We start from the raw sequence: 22,130 nt of genomic DNA on the forward strand, positions 1-22,130 counted from the left end.
GACGGTCTGTCCTAACACAAGGGACACAGGAGAACGCCCGATATCCAACTAATAAAACGACTGACAAGACTCCAAGAGCCCCGTTGACGCTCAGGTGGCAAGATCCACATCCTCGTTGCCCAGACAACTGTAACTCCCAAATCCTCCTGTCCAATCCACAAACAGACAATAATCCCAAACACACCATTTTTCCTGCCCACGGCCCGCCCCGCGAGTGTCTTCAAAAGACTGAATGTTGTCATTTTTCTCGGAAACTTCTGATATGGTGACAAGGGCTGCAGCTATCGATTATTTTAGTAGTCGATTAATCGATGAACCAGTTAGTTCGAATAATCAAGTAATCGGATAAGGAACATAAAAAATTTTAAATTACCTAAACTGAGCCTCAAAATTTTAAAAAATGATGTATGTACAACAAAAGAACAATTGGTTAACTTACATAACAAAAGTCCGCTAGTTTAAATGCTATAAAATGCTATTTTAAAAAAAAAATAATAATTTTTATACAAATGGTTCAGACACATATTCCCACAAAAAAACGGCTAAATATACCAAGAAACTACTTCACAAATGCATTAAAAACACATTAGCCCAAACAAAAACGTAGCTTATGTTGGTCTTAACAGGGAGCAGCTGGATTCAGCCACATGAAATCAAGCAGACTAGAGGGCAGTGTATCCACCCAAATCAATAAAACTAAATGCAAACACTTTCAAAACAAACCAATATATTGCCACTTTAATTAAACGAATAATCGAAGCAGCAAAATTTAATTCGAATCTTTTTTTTCTAATCGAATACTCGAGTTGATCGATTAATCGTTGCAGCACTAATGGTGACCTTGGAACGAGTTTGCCTCCTCGCCTGAGTGTTTCTGTTTCACCTTGCCGTTTTGATCTCTGTCGAGCCTGAATAAATTGTCAACCTGTTTTCGGTGAGCCTCCTAAACCTTTCAAGATGGAGTCAGTACAAAGGATTAAGACTAAGGTGGACGCGCGGAGTTTGCCCTTCTGGCCGGGTTGCCGGGGACCCCCAGCCCGGGCCGTTGGAGCTGCGCCAGCGCTGGTCCGGCAGTTTGGCTGGCGTGATTCCAGCGATCTGGCTAGAAGGTCAGATTCCTTCAGTATGTATAAATTAATCAATCAAATTTAGAAAGATTATACAAAACTAAATGTTAGGGAGGTATTGCCTCCTCGAAAGCCACCCTCCACAAACATGTTTTACATATCGGTTGGCCCTACTCCTCTAAGCCGCTCAGACCCGGCGGCACGGGCGGGCATTAGGGGGCCGTGCCCGCCCTGACGGACGTCCGTGCCCGCCCTAGCTCGATTAAACTGTACTGTGTAATGTTTTTTGTTTTTTTTAATCTTCCACAAAAACATACACACACGGAGAGGATGAAACAGGATATTCCAGTGTTTTTCAACCGATTGTGCCGCCGCCGTGAGAGATCGTCTGGTGTGCCGCGAGAAATTATCCAATGTCGCTTTTTTTAACATCGTCGGGCAAAGTTACAGTAGGAAGGAAGGAGTAGGCAAAAAGTTCTCGGTTGTGTGCAGATGAGTCGTGTTGCGTTCAAGAGTTGCTCGGATTTCTAGCCATCAGCCACCTTGCTCTATGCAACAATGTGGACCCCAGCACGTCTACTGTCCATTATTTGACTCGTCAAGTGTCGATATACACAAAAGTGTCCTTTCTATTTTATCCATATGTGGCGACCGTTAATCATCCCTCTTTGTTTTATTCCAACACATTATCGAAGACAGCAAGGTGGGAGATGGCTAGAAATCCGAGCAGTTCTTGAACGCGACACGAGCGGCTATCTGGCGCCATACAAGCTTAAACGTCATCTCCATATGAATGCCTGTCACTTCAGAAGAAGTCGATGGACTATTTTGTACGCCTTCGTGAAAACACAGAGAAATGGGCAACTTTTTTGAGAAAAACTACAAAGGTAAATAAGAAAGCCCTGAAAGGCAGCTACTTTGTTGCTAAATCCCAAAAGTCCCAAACTGTGGCGGAGACGTTATTACTACCTGCCTGCAAAGCCATTGTCAGCGAGACGACCAGCCGTGATGTGCTTCAAGACATTGCTCAAGTCCCCTGTCTGATACTTTTTCAAGCCTAATTGCTAAACGTTTCACACTGAGTAAGTATAAATACTGCGAAATTATCTTATAATTAAATATACTGTACAGAAAGTAATTTTGGAACATTTTGGTGTGGTGTGCCGTGAGATTTTTTCCAACGTAAAAATGTCCCGTGACTCAGAAAAGGTTGAAAAACACGGCTCTAGTCATCCTATCTTGATCTGTCGTCATTCAATTCAACCAATCTGAGGAGCGAATGTAGGCAAGTTCTAGCCAATCACAGATAAGGGGGGACGGGCTGAGTAGCCGGCCATTGGGTACTGCGATTGGACAGGGATTGCTCCGGTTACAGAAAGGGCGATTTAGCGGCTATTCTGTTGTTTATTCAAATTGAAATGGACATCCGTGTTTTTTTCAAGAAACTAAAGACGAACTCGAGCCATGACAAAGACGCGGCCGAAAGTCAACATGAAAGGATAGCACTGCCACCTCCTGCAGTTTCACTGACTGACACTATCATCAGAAAATATAACGGGTAAAAACGCCACTGTTACGGCTACATTTTCGTGGAAGAAGTGTGCCCCCCCCAAAAAAATGTAATGCCCCCCATGTAATTTATTTCTGCAGACGGGTCTGAAGCCCCTGCCGTCTGTAACTTTTCTGTAGCTGAAGTATTCCCATACCAGTGATTTCATTTTCTTCGATCGGGGGGAAAAAAGTTCAGGAGTTTCACCTCCTCCAGCCGTCGTGTAGCACAGGTGACTCACTGACAATGAGCAACAACCGGTGGGTGCAGGGTTGAGCTTTGTAACTTGAAGCGAGGAATTTCTTCGTGCATTTTCAGGACATAAAAAATAGCTAATACCTTAGGGACGGTATGACAGAAATTTTTTGCGGTTTTGAAAGGTTGACGTTTTCATACCACGGTATAGACCCTCCCCACCGACGTCACAAAATCATGTGCTCGCTGTATGGTTCCGCCCCCATTTTGTGTCTGTATTATCAATGGTCTCAATTGATCGAGCAATTTATAATGCATTTCATGGAAGACCCGGTGCTTTCGGATGCCGTAAACTCACTTGATGCGTTGCATAAAAGGCGTTATGTGGAAAAGCTTCAGTTTATCCATTCGCCAGATCCATATTTGATGCCTAAATCGATGTTTTTCGACCCGCTGTCTCCGCCGTATTTGCCTGACATCTGCTAGCTACCCTGAACTGTACAACTATCCTGTCCACACAAAATCAACCTATTCTCACGAAAGTTTGAAAAACTTTAAGAGCTTGGAGGCTTATAAATACTTCGTTGCTGGTTGGGTAAAACAGGTCCTCGTCCACGAAAATTCGGCAGGAATCTATCTTGTGCTTGGAAAGGTGAGTTACGAAATTTTCAATTCAAAATCTTTTGTTATTGCTGGCATCCACTGTCAAATCTAATGTATTTCATGTCGTTTGTCAATGGAGTTAGGGCTTTTAATGTTTATATGGTTTAGCGATAGCACTCTCACTACATACATACGTGTATGTTGTCGGCGATTAGCCTAGCAGCCCAAAACCCTCTAAATATATATTAAATGCATCTTACCAGATATAAAATGACTACTACATAATCTGTGGTAATCGTTTGGAGCCCAGTTTTCTCGTCGAATTGCAGCAGCCCATCTCGCTCTCTTCTCTCCGGGTCTCTCGGAATCCGGTAGAACTTCAAGTCTCTCCGTCTATCTTCTCTGTTATTGCAACCGACCGCCACACACGCCTTCACCATTTTGATTATGAATGTTAACGAGCAGAAAAACACATCGTAAATAGGAGGAATGTACGTAGCCGTAACAGGGAAACATGATGTGTTGACGGACAATTGCGCGGCACCAGTCAGGAGGAAGGAGTTGTGACGTCACGGGGGTAGGGTCTATACCTTGAAACCGGTAATCAGCACATGTCTACTTCATATTTCTTAATCTATTGGTGTCTATGGCCATCAATAATCCAATTTTTATCAAATGTGACTGCATCGTTTGGAAGGGATTTGGCTATCTCGAGTCCATCAGCTCTGTCTGAATCACTTCCCCCTACCCGCACAAGACGCCCAGACCACACCGGGGACCCTAAATCTCAGCTCAATCACCCCGCGATATCAAAGTCTCCATCTGGGCTCACCCGTGGCCTACATCCTGCCCTAAATAGTCAAATTATGTGGAGCCCAGAAGGTGCCGCCGCCGCGCAATTACGCGGTAATTAGAGGCGAACGCGGGGACGGCTACTGGAGGAGCCGTAAAAAACCTCTGCCGACCTGTGTGCACGTTCCCTTTATGTTTCTTCAGCGCGTCCTTGCTCTTGAAGCGCTTGCCGCAGCTCTCCTCTTTGCAGATGAAGCGGGCGTCGCCTTTGCACGCCTCCTTGTGTTGCTCGAAACTGAAATGCAAAGAGATAGTTTAGAAATTGGGGATTGTGTTGTGGCAGTTTGCATTCATGCATTTTTATGGGGTTTGTGCTTTTTGGTAACCTGCGGTCGTGCATTTTTTCTTTTGATAAGCGTTTGCATTTGACGTTTGTGCTTTTTTTCTATTTGCAAAGTGTTCAGACTTTGCATTTCGCGTCTCGGCCACCGTAGTGTAGCACGGCAACAGTTTATATCTAAAATGATAAATGTCTAAATGGCTACCTGGATTCGGAGCTGAAAGTACTGTGACACAAGGAACACTGGTGAGGAGCTTTGGAGTCACCCGACGGGCTCACCGACTCGGAACAGTGCAACACGCTGGACCCCCCCCAAAAAAAGTATATATTAAAAAAAAAATCACATATTTTCAACAATTCTTTCTTTGATCTGTCATTGGAGTGTGCTAGTCTACGTCAGGTTTAGTGTTAATACCATACTTTCTAATGCTTTTCATCTACAGTCCCTGACAAAGTCTTGTCACTTATCCATTTTGTAGAAACAGTTGCTAATAACCTGACTTTTAATTATTCAGTTGGTTTCAGAAATGGCTCATATAAAATGTTGAGGTAATTATCGAGGTTTGATTGATTAAATATTTGCTTGGTTGGTTGATTGAATATTTGCTTGTGCTCATATATACCATAAATAATACATATTGCCATATTTTTCTTACTTATATAACCAGTTAGGGCTGCAGCTATCGAATATTTTAGTAGTCGATTAATCGATGGACTAGTCTGTTCGAATAATCGAGTAATCGGATAAGGAACATGAAAAATGAAAACACCTAAGCTGAGCCTCAAACGATATCATTTTTTTTTAATGAGGATCTGTGTACAACAAAAGAACAATTGCCTAACTTGGATAGAAAAAGTCTGCTAGCTTAAATGCTATAAAATGCTAAAGTTTGTTTTTTTACTCTCCTAACAAGTGGTTCAGACACATATTCCCACAAAAAATGGCTAAATATACCTACAAACTAAATTAAGAATGCATTAAAAAAACATTTGCTCAAACAAAAACTTAGCTTATGTTGGTCTTAACAGGGATCAGTTGGATTCAGCCACGTGAAAAGAGGCAGACCAGAGGGCATTGTATCCACCCTCATCAGTAAAATTAAATGCAAACACTTTTAAAATCAACCATTACAATGTCACTTCAATTAAACGAATACTCGAAGCAACAAAATTTAGTTCGATTATTTTTTTCTAATCGAATACTCGTTAATTGATTAATCGTTGCAGCACTATAACCAGTAAATGATTATTGCTTGCTATACCAGGTTGTAGTATAATGCTTAAGTGTTACAAAGAGTAAAAGAGGGTCGGGATGACAACTGTTTTGCTTCATGGCCGCATCATTGCGTAACTAGACCTTCCGAGGCATCTTCAGCACCTGGCGTCTGGACTTTCGTCTAGACCTTCGAGGACAATTTTCCATCCGAGGACATCTTCCATGGCCGCAGCGTTGCATAACTGAAGTGTCTGGATTATTTTTGACTGTTTACATGATTGTTTTGACTGTTTACATGATTGTTTACATAAGCTCTTGCTTCCACACGTGTATTCACTTAGTTCCACCTACATGCACACACATATCCAATCGAAAACCACATGGGTGTCTCCAGCTTGCTCTCCCCTCCCTCAGGGCGGCATCCATTTTTGTTTAGGACAAACCCCTAAATAAAATACCAAGGAGGATTTTTCCTTTAGATCAATTTTGGTGACTCACGAGTCACATTTTGCTCTCCTTGGCCAAGAAAACTGAGTGTCTTCTCTCCTTATTTTTGGGTAATTTTACAATGTCTACCTAAGGATCTATTTTTGAACTTGACATAAAAGCTAAGACCCTCCTAAATGATGTTGAATGTACAAAAATATACTTGTTTCAGTGAAAAAAGATTTATCATTTAATGAAGACATAAAGGTCAAATTTTGGCAAGACAAAAGTTTTGTCACCTACAGAAAGTAGTGTGAAAATTGAACAAAAAATGTATTTCAAATACAAAAATATGTAAGAAATTAAGTAGTGGTGCTGTGAGATCCAAATTGAATATTTTGTATGATTTCCATGGGCTTCGGCAAGGATTCATACAATTTATTGATGAAGTCATCAGGAACATCAAAGAAAGCAGTCTTGCACCCCTCCAAGAGTTCATCAACATTCTTGGGTTTCGTCTTCCATGCTTCCTCTTTCATCCTACCCCAGACATGCTCCATGATGTTCATGTCTGGTGACTGGGATGGCCAGTCCTGGAGGATCTTGATTGAAGTATGCGATGGAGCACCACCCTGCTGCAGAATTTGTCCCTTTTTATGGTTAGGAATGTAAGTGGCAGCTAGGATTTGTTGATATTTCAGACCATTTATGTTGCCTTCCACCCTGCAGATCTCTCAGGCTGCAGACAATTAAAAAGCCGTGTGGCATTTGCCGAGTCCCACAGCCTGTCAAAAGGATGGACACTGGAAAAGTGGCAAAAGGTGGATTTTTCAGATGAATCTTCCATTAAATTACACCAAAGTCGTCGCAAATATTGCAGGAGACCTACTGGAGCCCGCATGGATCTGAGATTCACTAAGAAAACAGTAACGTTTGGTGGTGGCAAAATAATGGTCTGGGGTTACATCCAGAATGGGGGTGTGCGAGAGATCTGCATGGTGGGAGGCAACATAAATAGTCTGAAATACAGTGATACCTCAGCTCACGAACATAATTGGTTCCCAGAAAGTGTGTGTAAGGCGAAAAGTTCGTCTTCCGAACATTTATTTCCCATAAGAAACCATTAAAATGAGAATAATCCGTTCCCAGGTCCCCATAAAACATAATTTTCCACTAAATAAGCCTTAAAACTACACAAAAATATACCTTATTTTATGTATAATAAATTTGCTATTGTATTGTAATTAAAGAAATAAACTGTACTGTATAATAAAGTCGTTTTATTTACCTTTGTGATGGTAGTTGATGGCTTGATGGAATGGAGTGGGAGGAGGAGGGAGGGAGGGAGTTATTGTTTGGAAGGGGAGTCACCTTCCATAAGGACTGTAGGTAACTCAACCTCCGGTGTGGCTTGTCTTCTTTGCTTCTACCCTTAGCCACACACGCACCCTTAATAGCTTCCTTGTTCTTAAGGATGGTAGCAATGGTAGACTTAGCGTACTGGTACTGGGACGCTAAGTCACACAAACGCACACCTCGTTCGTGTTTTTCAATGATCTCCTTCTTCTGCTCGATCGTAATTTTCTTTAATGTCTTCTTAGGCTTAACACTAGCCCGTGGTGGGTCTTTTTCGGTCCCATAATAGCAAAAGTACACTCAATATGGTCCAAAATGTCTATCAAACACAAACCACATCCGCACTCAACGAAAGGGAGGGGACGAACTGGGACGCCGTGAGCGTGCGTCAGCTTCTCGTGGCGCTGTTCGACCGCGTGGTTTGGTTCGTCCGCCGAAAACTAGTTCGTCAGCAGAGACTATATGCTCGCGAATTTAATGTTCTTGAGGCGAAAAGTTCGTGAGCTTAAGCGTTCGTGATCTGAGGTATCACTGTATCAAAAAATCTTAGCTGCCTCTTACATTCCTAACTATAAAAAGGGACAAATTCTGCAGCAGGATGGTGCTCCATCCTCAAGCTCCTCCAGGACTGGCCATCCCAGTCACCAGACATGAACGTCATGGAGCATGTCTGGGGTAGGATGAAAGGGGAAGCATGGAAGACGAAACCCAAGAATGTTGATGAACTCTGGAAGGCATGCAAGACTGTTTTCTTTGATGTTCCTGATGACTTCATCAATAAATTGTATGAATCCTTGCCGAAGCCCATGGAAGTCATACAAAATATTCAATTTGGATCTCACAGCACCACTACTTAATTCGCTTATGTTATGTAACATTTTTTTTGTATTTGAAGTACATTTTTTGTTCAATTTTCAAACTACTTTCTGTAGGCGACAAAACTTTTTTCTTGCCAAAATTTGACCTTTATGTCTTCATTCAATGATAAATCTTTAACAGTAAAACAAATATATTTTTGTACATGCAACATCATTTGGGAAGGTCTTAGCTTTCATATGAGCCGTTTCTGAAACCAATTGAATAATTAAAAGTCCGGTTATTAGCAATTGTTTCTACAAAATGGATAAGCAACAAGACTTTCGTCAAGGACTGTAGTTTTGAATGAAGTTGTTCTCATTTTGTGTCACGATATGAATACTGAACCCACTGTCGCTGCAGCGCTTGTTTGACGGGGAACTTTTTGCCGCAGCTCCTACACTTGAAGTCCTTGTCATCAGTGCCGGGCCTCTGGTGGAGGCTCTGCAGGTGGGCGGCCAGGATCTCCTCGCTGGGGAAGCTGCTCTCGCACAGCAAGCACGGGTGGTCCTCCTTCTTGATCACCACTTCTGTACGGGCCACAAGTTTGAATTGGAATGTGGCGGGACGGACAGGAGGAAGCAGGCGTTACCCATTTCCAGCAGACGCTTGGCCTCCTTGCCGCTGTCCTCATCGTCTTTGTCCGGTTCCTCCTCTTCTTCTTCCTCTTCTTCCTCCTCTTCCATGTCGCTGTCCAGGAAGCCGATCAGGAGCTCCGTGTCAGTCTCGATATCATCCACCGCCAAGTAGAAAATGTTCTCGCCGTCCTGAAATGAGCAGGCGTGTTTGCAGAACCGCCATAACAATAAAAACAACCAAAAAAAAATCATAATTTTGTTTTCATAATGGATTCATATTTTAAATGAATACTGTGTATAATATTATTACTAGGGCTGTCAAACGATTAAAATTTTTATCTAAAAAATTAATTAATCGCGATTCAAACCATCTATAAAATATGCCATATTTTTCTGTAAAATATTGTTGGAATGGAAAGATAAGACACAAGACAGATATATACATTCAATATACGGTACATAAGTACTGTATTTCTTTATTATAACAAAAAATCAACAAGATAGCATGAACATTATTAACATTCTAATACAACAAGACGGCATGAACATTATTAACATTCTCTGAAAGCGATCCATGGATAGAAAGACTTGTAGTTCTTAAAAGATAAATGTTAGTTCAAGTTATAGAAATTTTACATTAAACCCCTCTTAATGTTTTTGTTTTATTAAAATTTGTAAAATTTTCAATCAAAAAATAAAGTAGTAGCTCGCCATTGTTGATGTCAATAATTACACCATGCTCACTCATAACCCATAAAATCAGTTGGACCCAAGCGCCAGCAGAGGTAGCCAAACACCAAAAAACAAGTAACAAGCGGACATTACACTGTACTGTCATTTTAGTCTGTTTGAGCAGGGCATGTGCATTAACTGCGTCAAAAATTTTAACAGTCAACAGGTTTAACAGGTCAAAAAGTCAGATTAAAACAAAAAAAAAAATCTACCTCCAATCCGCTTATTCATTGGACTTTTTAAAGACGACAATTAGGTCTTTGAGGGAAACAATTCTAGTTATTAGACAGGTCTTCAAATACTTATTTGCAGCAGTATAATACAAATATTTGTATTTTTTATTTTTATTTTTTTTAAATCATGCATTTGATTTCTAGATTTTTTTTTCTTTAGATTGTCTCTCACAGTGGACAAGCAACCACCATGAAAATTTCAAACCCGGCCATCATTTCTAAGTGGGAGAATATGCAAAATCGCAGGGTGTTCAAATGTTTATTTTCCTCACTGTATAAATAAGAGAAAAAAATATTTTTAATTCATTTATAATTAAAAAAAAAAAAAAATTTTAATGAAATATATGAATGAGATAAAAAAAATACTATTTTTAATTCATTATTAAGTCATACAAATAATTGATATAATGCCATATAATATGACATGTATAATTTAAATTAATAGTAAGAATAGATAAAATAATAATATTAATAAATAAATACATTTAAATAAATTTGTTTAATTTTTAACTGCCACAATAATGGAAAAAATATGTTTATTATTAAATAAATACATAAAATAAAATAAAATGCATTTTCTTTAGGGAAAAAAATTTAATTTTTATAAAGATGGGGAAAAAATATTTCCCTAATTTAATATTTTTTTCTTTTTTTTTTGCTGATAAAAGCAGACATTCTCACGTGTCTCTGACAAGGAGATGATCCCTCAGTAAAATGAAAAAAAAAAAAACAGGTCAAAAAGGTGCACTTCCCTGCATGAATACCCCAACGGCCCGTGTGATTGGTGGCCTAAAGGTCACCTCAAAGCTCTGCTTGTCGTCAGCGCTGACATTTATCGGGCCGCTTTCTTCCTCTTAATCGTTATTTATGCCAATTTGAAATACGTTCCATTTGAATGAAACTGGAGTTGCGCTCGATGACTTCCGTCGACAAAGTTTGTCTTTTTTTTTAAAGGCTTTGATCTGGTGAACTTTGACCCCGACTCTCTTATCACTCATGCATCATCTTTAAATCTCGTGTAATCTTGCGACTTTCTTTTCACATCATTGTTACCAAAAGTGTTAAACGGATATAAAATAAGACTTTACAGTGCGTACGACAGGATAAAAAAAGTCTTAAATAGCATTATTATGTGAATTAGAATCATATTTTAAGACGATTCGACTACAGTGGGGCAAAAAAGTATTTAGTTAACCACCAATTGTGCAAGTTCTCCTACTTGAAAATATTAGAGAGGCCTGTAATTGTCAACATGGGTAAACCTCAACCATGAGAAACAGAATGTGGGAAAAAAAACAACAAATCACATTGTTTGATTTTTAAAGAATTTATTTCCAATTAGAGTGGAAAATAAGTATTTGATCACCACAAACAAGCAAGATTTCTGGCTGTCAAAGAGGTCTAACTTCTTCTAACGAGGTCGAACGAGGCTCCACTCTTTACCCGTATTAATGGCACCTGTTTTAACTCATTATCGGTATAAGAGACACCTGTCCACAAACTAAGTCAGTCACACTCCAAACTCCACTAAAGCCAAGACCAAAGAGCTGTCGAAGGACGCTAGAGACAAAATTGTAGACCTGCACTAGGCTGGGAAGACTGAATCTGCAATAGTTAAAACGCTTGGTGTAAAGAAATCAACTGTGGGAGTAATTATTAGAAAATGGAAGACATACAAGACCACTGATAATCTCCCTCGATCTGGGGCTCCATGCAAGATCTCACCCAGTGGCGTCAAAATGATAACAAGAACGGTGAGCAAAAATCCCAGAACCACACGGGGGGACCTAGTGAATGACCTACAGAGAGCTGGGACCACAGTAACAAAGGCTACTATCAGGAACACAATGCGCCGCCAGGGACTCAAATCCTGCACTGCCAGACTTGTCCCCCTGCTGAAGCCAGTACATGTCTAGGCCCGTCTGCGGTTCGCTAGAGCAGGGGTCCCCATCTGCCGGGCCGCGGACCGGTACCGGTCCGTGGCGCATTTGTGACCGGGCCGCAAAGAAAAAATAATTTAATAACGACCACATTCTGGCCGAATTAACCCTGTGCCCCTGCTTAACACACCAATATCTCTGTCTACTCTAGATATAATACTACGGGATAGATTACAATGATGTCATAGAAGTCCATTGATTGGACTGCTAGCTTACATCTTGTTTGTGTATATAATATATCTATGTGCGCTTGTCCTCGATAATAGCGTATTACAACGCCGCGGCGCAGCACATTTGTTCCCGGAAATAATTAGCCCCCACTCGAGCGAAGATAACAGGAAAACAGACGTCTTTGGAAATATTTTTACGGCGAAAAGGATATTTTTACAGCGAAAAGGGCACCTGAGGAGCCTACAACCTCGAAGACCCACGAACTGCGAAGGAGTGGATTCGTGACCCGTTTGTGAATAAACCGAGAGATCGCAAATGACGGTGACCTTATTAAACGTACATTTGAGACAACAACTCTACCGAGGTTCTGGATTAAAGTCATTCTGGAATATCCTGACATCGCGACAAGAGCGTTGAAAACCTTGCTACAATTTCCAACATCGTATCTTTGTGAAGCGGGCGTCTTAATTAATGTTTAACGACAACGCGAAGTCCTTAATGGTGAGCGCGGTGTGCAGCTGTTGTGTGAAGCTTACATGGCAAGATGAATCTGAGGAGAACTTTTCTACAAGTCCTTCCATGATCAAACGTAAGTTAATATTCCTTACTTTCAAGAAAGTTTGTAGTGTTAACTTTGGAATCACTGCATTTGCGCATTTTCCGGCTATGTTTAACGTTACGCGCATGCGCAGAACCGCATCGTTGCAATTTTTGATGGGTTGCAAAATTTGTCAGAACACCGGTCCGTGAAAAAAAGACCCAAATAACACCGGTCCGTGGTGCAAAAAAGGTTGGGGACCCCTGCGCTAGAGAGCATTTGGATGATCTAGAAGAGGACTGGGAGAATGGGTTATGGTCAGATGAAACCAAAATAGAACTTTTTGGTAGTAACACAGGTCATCGTGTTTGGAGGAAAAACAATACTGAATTGCATCCGAAGAACACCATACCCACTGTGAAGCATGGGGGTGGAAACATCATGCTTTGGGGCTGTTTTTCTGCAAAGGGACCTCGACGACTGATCAGTGTAAAAGAAAGAAAGAATGGGGCCATGTATCGAAAGATTTTGAGTGAAAATCTCCTTCCATCGGCAAGGGCATTGAATATGAGACGTGGCTGGGTCTTTCAGCATGACAATTATCCCAAACACACAGCCAGGGCAACAAAGGAGTGGCTTCGTAAGAAGTATTTCAAGGTCCTGGAGTGGCCTAGCCAGTCTCCAGATCGCAACCCCAAAGAAAATCTGTGGAAGGAGTTGAAAGTCCGTGTTGCCCAACAACAGCCCCAAAACATCACTGCTCTAGAGGAGATCTGCATGGAGGAATGGGCCAAAATACCAGCAACAGTGTGTGAAAAGCTTGTGAAGAGGCACAGAAAACGTTTGGCCTCCGTTATTGCCAACAAAGGGTACATAACTAAGTATTGAGATTAGGGCTGCAGGTATCCATTATTTTAGTAGTCGATTAATTGATGAACTAGTTAGTTCGAATAATCTAGTCATCGGAAAAGGAACATGAAAATTTTAAAATACCTGAGCTGAGCCTCAAACGGTATAAAAAAAAAAAAAAAGAGGATCTATGTACAACAACAGAACAATTGGCTAACTTACATAGCAAAAGTCTGCTAGCTTCATTGCTATAAAATGCTAACTTTTTTTTACAATGCTCTTAACAAATGGTTCAGACACATATTCCCACAAAAACGGCTAAATATGCCTATAAACTAAATTATGAATGCATAAAAAACATAAACTCAAACAAAAACTTAGCTTACGTTGGTCTTAACAGGGAGCAGTTGGATTCAGCCATGTGAAATGAGGCAGACCTGAGAGCAGTGTATCCACTCTAATCAATAAAACTAAATGCAAACACTTTCAAAATAAACCATTACACGCCACTTTAATTAAACGAATACTCGAAGCAATAAAATTTAATTTGAATTTTTTTTCTAATCGAATACTCGAGTTAATCGATTAATCGTTGCAGCACTAATTGAGATGAACTTTTGGTATTGACCAAATACTTATTTTCCACCATGATTTGCAAATAAATTCTTTAAAAATCAAACAATGTGATTTTCTTGGGGGGGGTTTTCTCCACATTCTGTCTCTCATGGTTGAGGTTTACCCATGTTGACAATTACAGGCCTCTCTAATATTTTCAAGTGGGAGAACTTCCACAATTAGTGGTTGACTAAATACTTATTTGCCCCACTGTATATACAACCATTTGGCAAAGCGCAGATAACGAGAAATTAGTCTTTGAATCCACCGTTTAGCCACGCCTACCATTATAGGGCTCTAGCGTCCCCAACAGGAGGTTGACGTCAGCAGGGTCATGGTTTCATCTGATTTAGAATTCAGCTCATTGAGGGGGAAATTATTCAGAATGAGGAAAATGCGACAAAGAGAGCCGCAAAATGTCATTGTTTTAGTCTCTGTACTCCAATATTTTTACAGGATATTGTTTTTATCGCAGTATTTTAGCCCAATAGCTAAATAAATGGTAATGGTCATGACAGATAACAGTCTTGTGCTAAATGGAATATGAAATAATAAAAATGCATTTATTGAGTACGACATGGCAAAATTACTCCGTAATGGTCGACTGTCAACTTCACCTTTACTGTCGCACCTCCTGAACGATATTTTATGCCACTGTAGTTAGTCGGGCTTTTGTCATTTCCCTGCCCCGGCTTCGGAGAATGTAAACAAACCAAGAGGCGTGACAGCTAGCCGACATGCTAACCCGAACCGAGTGATGTTACAAAGTCTTTGAAGTAGGGCTGGGCGATATGGCCATAAGTATGTATCACGATAAATTGAGCAGATTTACCTCGATAACAATAAATGACGATAAATTCGCCCAAGCGGACTGTTATATAATTTGAAAATTTGAATCAATGCATGGAATACAAATTAACCGTTTCTCATTAAATTTATTTACCAGCTTTCAATTTTAACAATTGCACATGCAGTCTAAACATTAAGTATTAAAAAAAAATCTTGTAAACAATAAGAATTCTAGTGTGAACATTTATAACAGCTTGTATGACTTGAAAAATGCACCACATTATAAAAATCAATATGACGACTGTGCAAACATGCAGCTTTAACAGTACACTTCAGACAACTTATTGGTAATGGCTGCTGTGACATAATTATTCAACACAAGTGTTTACGTCAAGGTTTCAGGCTTTTTTTCCCCCCGAAACATGTTTTAATACATTGTTGGGTCTAAACTTACTATTGTACTAAGAAAATAATAAAGGACCTGAGGGAGGGCGGAGAGAGAATCGGACTTGAGACGAAGATAAAGCTTTTACGCTAACGGCCGTCAGGAGAAAGGTTGATGCGGAGCATGTGGCTCACAACAAGCTTATCTAACCTAACCCCTGAGGAGCGCAGCCTTTTATTGAGAACAGAAACATTATGGTGACGTCTACTGAAAACAGAAACATTATGGTGACATCTACTGAAAAAGGAAACATTATGGTGACGTCTACTAAAAAAGGAAACATTATGGTGATGTCTACTGAAAACAGAAACATTATGACTCTTTTCATTGTGTAAGCACTAAAGCACAAGCGAATAGACTGTTACATGAGAAAACATAATCATAACACCTAGTTTTAAACACACATAATTGCAATAACTATTGTAAATATGGTGAATATTGTTAATACTGTTATTGTGAATATTGTTAATACTGTTATTGTGCAAAAGCATTAAAGCACATCTCACATACATGCACCGCTCCACACAGACACAACCAAATTAAAGCTGTATTGCTCTGATGCCAATGAAACATTTAAGGTTTTATGATGGCAGAATAAAGCAAACACATACAGAAAAATAGCTGTGGCCATTAAACTGTCATATTATATATAGGCTTCACTGTTGGATTATACTTTATGCTGAGTGCTTTACCATCATGAAAGCTTTCAGAGAAATCACACAGAGATGCCAAATAACGCGACATAATGATTGCTCCATGAAGTCTGTGCCCAGTCCACTCATTAATTTCAGCCGTTTCGACAAGGTTAGAGCCACTATCCAACTCTTTCACGTTCATTTGTAGCTGCTGTTAGCCGCTAGCGTTAGCCTGTGGCTTGGCTACCAGAAGAAAGCACTGAAAGCATCCTCTCCTGAAATCGTGAGAACCAGAGACGACAGCGGGTGAAAGCCCGTCTGGAACCCGCCAAGAGTTTACTTAATGTCGGGTGAAAGTTTGGCGAAGCTAACTTAAGCCCGACTCCATCCCGTTTACTTGTAGCGTTAGCCGCTGGCGTTAGCCTACCGGGCTTCTGTTTGTTGGGCTTCCTGAAAACCACGTGAGTCCATATGTAAGCACACTGTCTGCTTTCTTAAAGGGGAATGAACATAGCCGAACAACACAGAGTCAAAGCGGGATGAAAAGACTATATTTTCTTGTTTTATTAAATTACCGAATTTGCCGACATGGTCAAAATTACGTCGGTCATTGTGAAGAATTTCGGTGACGGTAAATTTGCGATTAACCGCCCTGCTCTACTTTGAAGCGAAAACACAAAACTAGCCCGGATCATTTCACACGGCGGCGGGGTTGTCGATTGTCTCCGCCGATCGGTAACCCACCAGGCGGCGAGCAAGTTAGAGCTCGTCGTTCCCCTGCTGCGGGCAGAGGGCTCGTTTGCGGGGAAGCAGCTGGACAACGACCGCTGGACTCTGGAGCGTCTACACCAAACATTGGCCCTGCTTCAATACATTGGCTATCAAAATTCAATTCAATTCAATTCAATGGACAATGAGGCGTTCTAAAGCATCCACACCAAACATTATCCCTGATTCAAAACACTCTCTTTCAAAATCAGAATTTTAACATAATTTCCCACTCCGATTGCTAGACTACCTTTCTCTACATGAAGAACACGCACTTGTGGCCGACGACGAGGCGTTCTAAAGCATTCACACAAAACATTAGCCCTGTTTCAATTCACTTGCTGTCCGATCAGAATTTTTAACAAATGTTTCAACTCTGTTTCAATTTATTTCTCCAAAAATTCTAAATGTGGAAGCACCGTGAGTTCTTTCCGCCTGCACTCATACAATGCTTCACTTTTTCCACATTACGTTACGTAACATCTTATCATAAACCCGGGTGAAAATGATCCTCAAAACGTCACCGCCGATATAGCTTTAAAGCAGTGGTGAAAATCTCAACGTTGAATATGACAACACAAGGTCAAGTCAGTTATTTTGGGGAAGTTGGGTGCGTGGACATTTAACAGAGCTCGACAGTGATTCTTCAAGTCTGGCCAGTGTCTGGCCCACTCCAGGACATTGACAGAGTTGTCCCGAAACAACCCCTTTGATATCTTTCCCTCCGACTGCTTCGGGTTGAAAGATGAACCGTCACGCCGATCGGAGCTTAGAAGTGATCTGGTGAAGGTTTTCAGCGAGATGACGTCTTGGTTCTCTTTAAAAAAATCTCCCAAAAGAAAATAGAATACTTCCAGAGACGGCGTCGTTGTTCAACAAGTCATGTTGTGTGGTGTTTAGGCCAGTGATGTCAAACTCATTTTGGTTCGCGGGCTACATTCATGGCAATAAGTTAAATTCATTCGCCCCTTAACAGTCAAAATGGATTGGACGTTTAGTGCCTTCAATGGGACTGAAATGCAGTGGGGCAAATAAGTATTTAGTCAACTACTAATTGTGCAAGTTTTCCCACTTGAAAATATTAGAGAGGCCTGTAATTGTCAACATACAGTGCCTCGCAAAAGTATTCGGCCCCCTTGAACCTTGCAACCTTTCGCCACATTTCAGGCTTCAAACATAAAGATATGAAATTTAATTTTTTGTCAAGAATCAACAACAAGTGGGACACAATCGTGAAGTGGAACAAAATTTATTGGATAATTTCAACTTTTTTAACAAATAAAAAACTGAAAAGTGGGGCGAGCAATATTATTCGGCCCCCTTGCGTTAATACTTTGTAGCGCCACCTTTTGCTCCAATTACAGCTGCAAGTCGCTTGGGGTATGTTTCTATCAGTTTTGCACATCGAGAGAATGACATTCTTGCCCATTCTTCCTTGCAAAACAGCTCGAGCTCAGTGAGGTTGGATGGAGAATGTTTGTGAACAGCAGTCTTCAGCTCTTTCCACAGATTCTCGATTGGATTCAGGTCTGGACTTTGACTTGGCCATTCTAACACCTGGATACGTTTATTTTTGAACCATTCCATTGTAGATTTGGCTTTATGTTTTGGATCATTGTCCCGTTGGAAGATAAATCTCCGTCCCAGTCTCAGGTCTTTTGCAGATACCAACAGGTTTTCTTCCAGAACGTTCCTGTATTTGGCTGCATCCATCTTCCCATCAATTTTAACCATCTTCCCTGTCCCTGCTGAAGAAAAGCAGGCCCAAACCATGATGCTGCCACCACCATGTTTGACAGTGGGGATGGTGTGTTCAGGGTGATGAGCTGTGTTGCTTTTACGCCAAACATATCGTTTTGCATTGTGGCCAAAAAGTTCAATTTTGGTTTCATCTGACCAGAGCACCTTCTTCCACATGTTTGGTGTGTCTCCCAGGTGGCTTGTGGCAAACTTTAAACGAGACTTTTTATGGATATCTTTGAGAAATGGCTTTCTTCTTGCCACTCTTCCATAAAGGCCAGATTTGTGCAGTGTACGACTGATTGTTGTCCTATGGACAGACTCTCCCACTTCAGCTGTAGATCTCTGCAGTTCATCCAGAGTGATCATGGGCCTCTTGGCTGCATCTCTGATCAGTTTTCTCCTTGTTTGAGAAGAAAGTTTGGAAGAACGGCCGGGTCTTGGTAGATTTGCAGTGGTCTGATGCTCCTTCCATTTCAATATGATGGCTTGCAAAGTGTTCCTTGAGATGTTTAAAGCTTGGGAAATCTTTTTGTATCCAAATCCGGCTTTAAACTTCTCCACAACAGTATCTCGGACCTGCCTGGTGTGTTCCTTGGTTTTCATAATGCTCTCTGCACTTTAAACAGAACCCTGAGACTATCACAGAGCAGGTGCATTTATACGGAGACTTGATTACACACAGGTGGATTCTATTTATCATCATCGGTCATTTAGGACAACATTGGATCATTCAGAGATCCTCACTGAACTTCTGGAGTGAGTTTGCTGCACTGAAAGTAAAGGGGCCGAATAATATTGCACGCCCCACTTTTCAGTTTTTTATTTGTTGAAAAAGTTTAAATAATCCAATAAATGTTGTTCCACTTCACGATTGTGTCCCACTTGTTGTTGATTCTTGACAAAAAAAATTAAATTTCATATCTTTATGTTTGAAGCCTGAAATGTGGCGAAAGGCTGCAAGATTCAAGGGGGCCGAATACTTTTGCAAGGCACCGTAGGTAAACCTCAACCATGAGAGACAGAATGTGGGGAAAAAAACAGGAAAAACACATTGTTTGATTTTTAAAGAATTTATTTGCTAATCATGGTGGAAAATAAGGATTTGTTCCATACCAAAAGTTCATCTCAATACTTTGTTATGTACCCTAATGACGGAGGCCAAACGTTTTCTGTAACTCTTCACAAGCTTTTCACACACTGTTGCTGGTATTTTGGTCCATTCCTGCATGCAGATCTCCTCTCGAGCAGTGATGTTTTGGGGCTGTCGTTGGGCAACACGGACTTTCAACTCCCTCCTCACCCCGTGGTGTCAAAATGATAACAAGAACGGTGAGCAAAAATCCAGGAACCACTCGGGGGGACCTAGTGAATGACCTACAGAGAGCTGGGACCACAGTAACAAAGGCTATTATCAGTAACACAATGCGCTGCAAGGGACTCAAATCCTGCACAGCCAGACGTGTCCCCCTGTTGAAGAAAGTACACGTCCAGGCCCGTCTGCAGTTTGCTAGAGAACATTTGGATGATCCAGAAGAGGACTGGGAGAATGTGTTATGGCCTGGACGTGTACTTTCTTCAACAGGGGGACACGTCTGGCAGTGCAGGATTTGAGTCCCTGGCGGCGCATTGCGTTACTGATAGTAGTGTAGATGTGCTCGATTTTTAACAGCTACACCTAGACGTGAACATATTACCCCCGTGCTATTATCGCTCCACTGGCTTCCAGTCCATTTTAGAATGGATTTTAAACTTTTACTGTTTGTTTTTAATTCTATTAATGGCCAGGCTCCTTCTTACTTATATGAAATTTTAACCATCCGTAATTCAGGCAGGACTCTTCGCTCTACCGGCCAACTTCATTGGCACGTTCCGAGGTCCAAACTCAAACAGTGGGGAGACCGATCTTTTGCGGTTGCTGCCCCCAGGTTATGGAATAGTCTTCCCCCTGAAATCCGCACTCGTTGAAAGACACACCTTTTTCGACTCGCCTTTCCCCCAGATTAGTTTAGCCTGGTTTTATTTCTTAAGGGTTTTTTATGTTTTCAAATTTTATCTGTTTTATTGTTTTATTTGCTGTCTGACTTTTATCGTGATGCGTTGTTTTGTTTCATTTTTTTCTTAATGTCATTGAATTGAATTGAATACTTTCCTGCCTTTTATTTACTATGAGCCATGTTTGTCTTTGTTGTAAAGCACTTTGGGGACCTTTCGGGTTTTGTAAAGGGCTATATAAATAAATTTGATTGATTGATTGATTGATTGATTGATTGATTGATTGATTGATTGATTGAGTCCCTGGCAGCACATTGTGTTATTGATAGTAGCCTTTGTTACTGTGGTCCCAGCTCTCTGTAGGTCATTCACTAGGTCCCCCCGTGTGATTCTGGGATTTTTGCTCACCGTTCTTGTTATTATTTTGACGCCACGGGTTGAGGAGGGAGTTGAAAGTCCGTGTTGCCCAACGACAGCCCCAAAACATGACTGCTCTAGAGGAGATCTGCATGGAGGAATGGGCCAAAATACCAGCAACAGTGTATGAAAAGCTTGTGAAGAGGTACAGAAAACGTTTGGCCTCCGTTATTGCCAACAAAGGGTACATAACAAAGTATTGAGATGAACTTTTGGTATAGACCAAATACTTATTTTCCACCATGATTTGCAAATAAATTCTTTAAAAATCAAACAATGTGATCTTGTTTTTTTTCCCACATTCTATCTCTCATGGTTGAGGTTTACCCATGTTGACAATTACAGGCCTCTCTAATATTTTCAAGTGGGAGAACTTTCAAAATTAGTGGTTGACTAAATACTTATTTGCCCCACTGTATGAGCATTCATAACTAGTCTTTTCAGGTCAAGTGAATTGGATGTCTTTTATCGTCAATTGCTGGCAAAGAGTTAAAACAGTATGACCATAACAGGGACTTTGGGATGCCAAATGGCAAGTCTAATCATAATAATCAGAATCTTAACAATACACGGGACGCACCGCAACAATTTTGGAGCAGAGGGGCCCGTTATTGTCTGGCAGGACTTATTAAAAGTGCTATTAAATGGCTCCTTTGTGTCCGGCGGAGAGAGGAAACGGACCTGAATGGCCGCCAGGTTCTTCTGCTCCTGCGAGGGTGCCTGGTGGACGAAACGCAGCCAGTTGGCGTAGCGCGGATTGCTGGCGTCCAGGATGTACAGGACGTCGCCCTTAGTGCCGCGGACCTGCAAAAGAAAAACAATCAGCCCGTGTTTGATTTCATCGACTGCCATTAACGGCAATAGAAGTCGGATGCATTTGGACGCAGAGGTGGTTAGTAACGTGTTAATTTTACTCCGTTACATTTACTTGAGTAACCTTTTGAGAAAAATGTACTTCTTAGAGTAGTTTTACCACGCAATACTTTTTACTTTTACTTGAGTAGATTTGTGAAAAAGAAACAATATTCTTACTCCGCTACTTTGGGCTACTTTAGTCTTTACATTACACTTCCCAAGAGTTAGCTTCTGTAGCTGGGGGTCGGACCGCCAAGGCCCCGCCTTTGGCTGCTGCACAAATCCCTAGGCACCCAACCCCTCTGGCCCCTCCCACAGGTGGTTAGCTCATGGGAAGGGGGACCCACATTTGCTTTTCAGGCTGTACCCGGCCGGGCCTCATGGGAACAGGCTCCGCCACCCGAGACTTGCCTTCGAGCCACACCTCCAGG

General features: G+C 41.2%; 1 protein-coding gene across 1 annotated transcript in view; it reads right to left on the reverse strand.

The window, feature by feature from the left end:
* prdm5 (PR domain containing 5) overlaps window positions 1-22,130 on the reverse strand; it is a 105,200-nt gene that overhangs the window by 76,804 nt on the left and 6,266 nt on the right. The window contains exons 3-7 of the mRNA XM_057840218.1: window positions 21,526-21,648; window positions 8,992-9,166; window positions 8,752-8,929; window positions 4,752-4,847; window positions 4,380-4,501 (exon numbers count right to left, since the gene is read on the reverse strand). Of these exons, the coding sequence (XP_057696201.1) occupies window positions 4,380-4,501; window positions 4,752-4,847; window positions 8,752-8,929; window positions 8,992-9,166; window positions 21,526-21,648 (694 nt within the window). The remainder of the gene's footprint in view (window positions 1-4,379; window positions 4,502-4,751; window positions 4,848-8,751; window positions 8,930-8,991; window positions 9,167-21,525; window positions 21,649-22,130) is intronic.

This window comes from Corythoichthys intestinalis, chromosome 7, assembly GCF_030265065.1.
Source record: "Corythoichthys intestinalis isolate RoL2023-P3 chromosome 7, ASM3026506v1, whole genome shotgun sequence".
Taxonomy (NCBI): Eukaryota; Metazoa; Chordata; class Actinopteri; order Syngnathiformes; family Syngnathidae; genus Corythoichthys; species Corythoichthys intestinalis.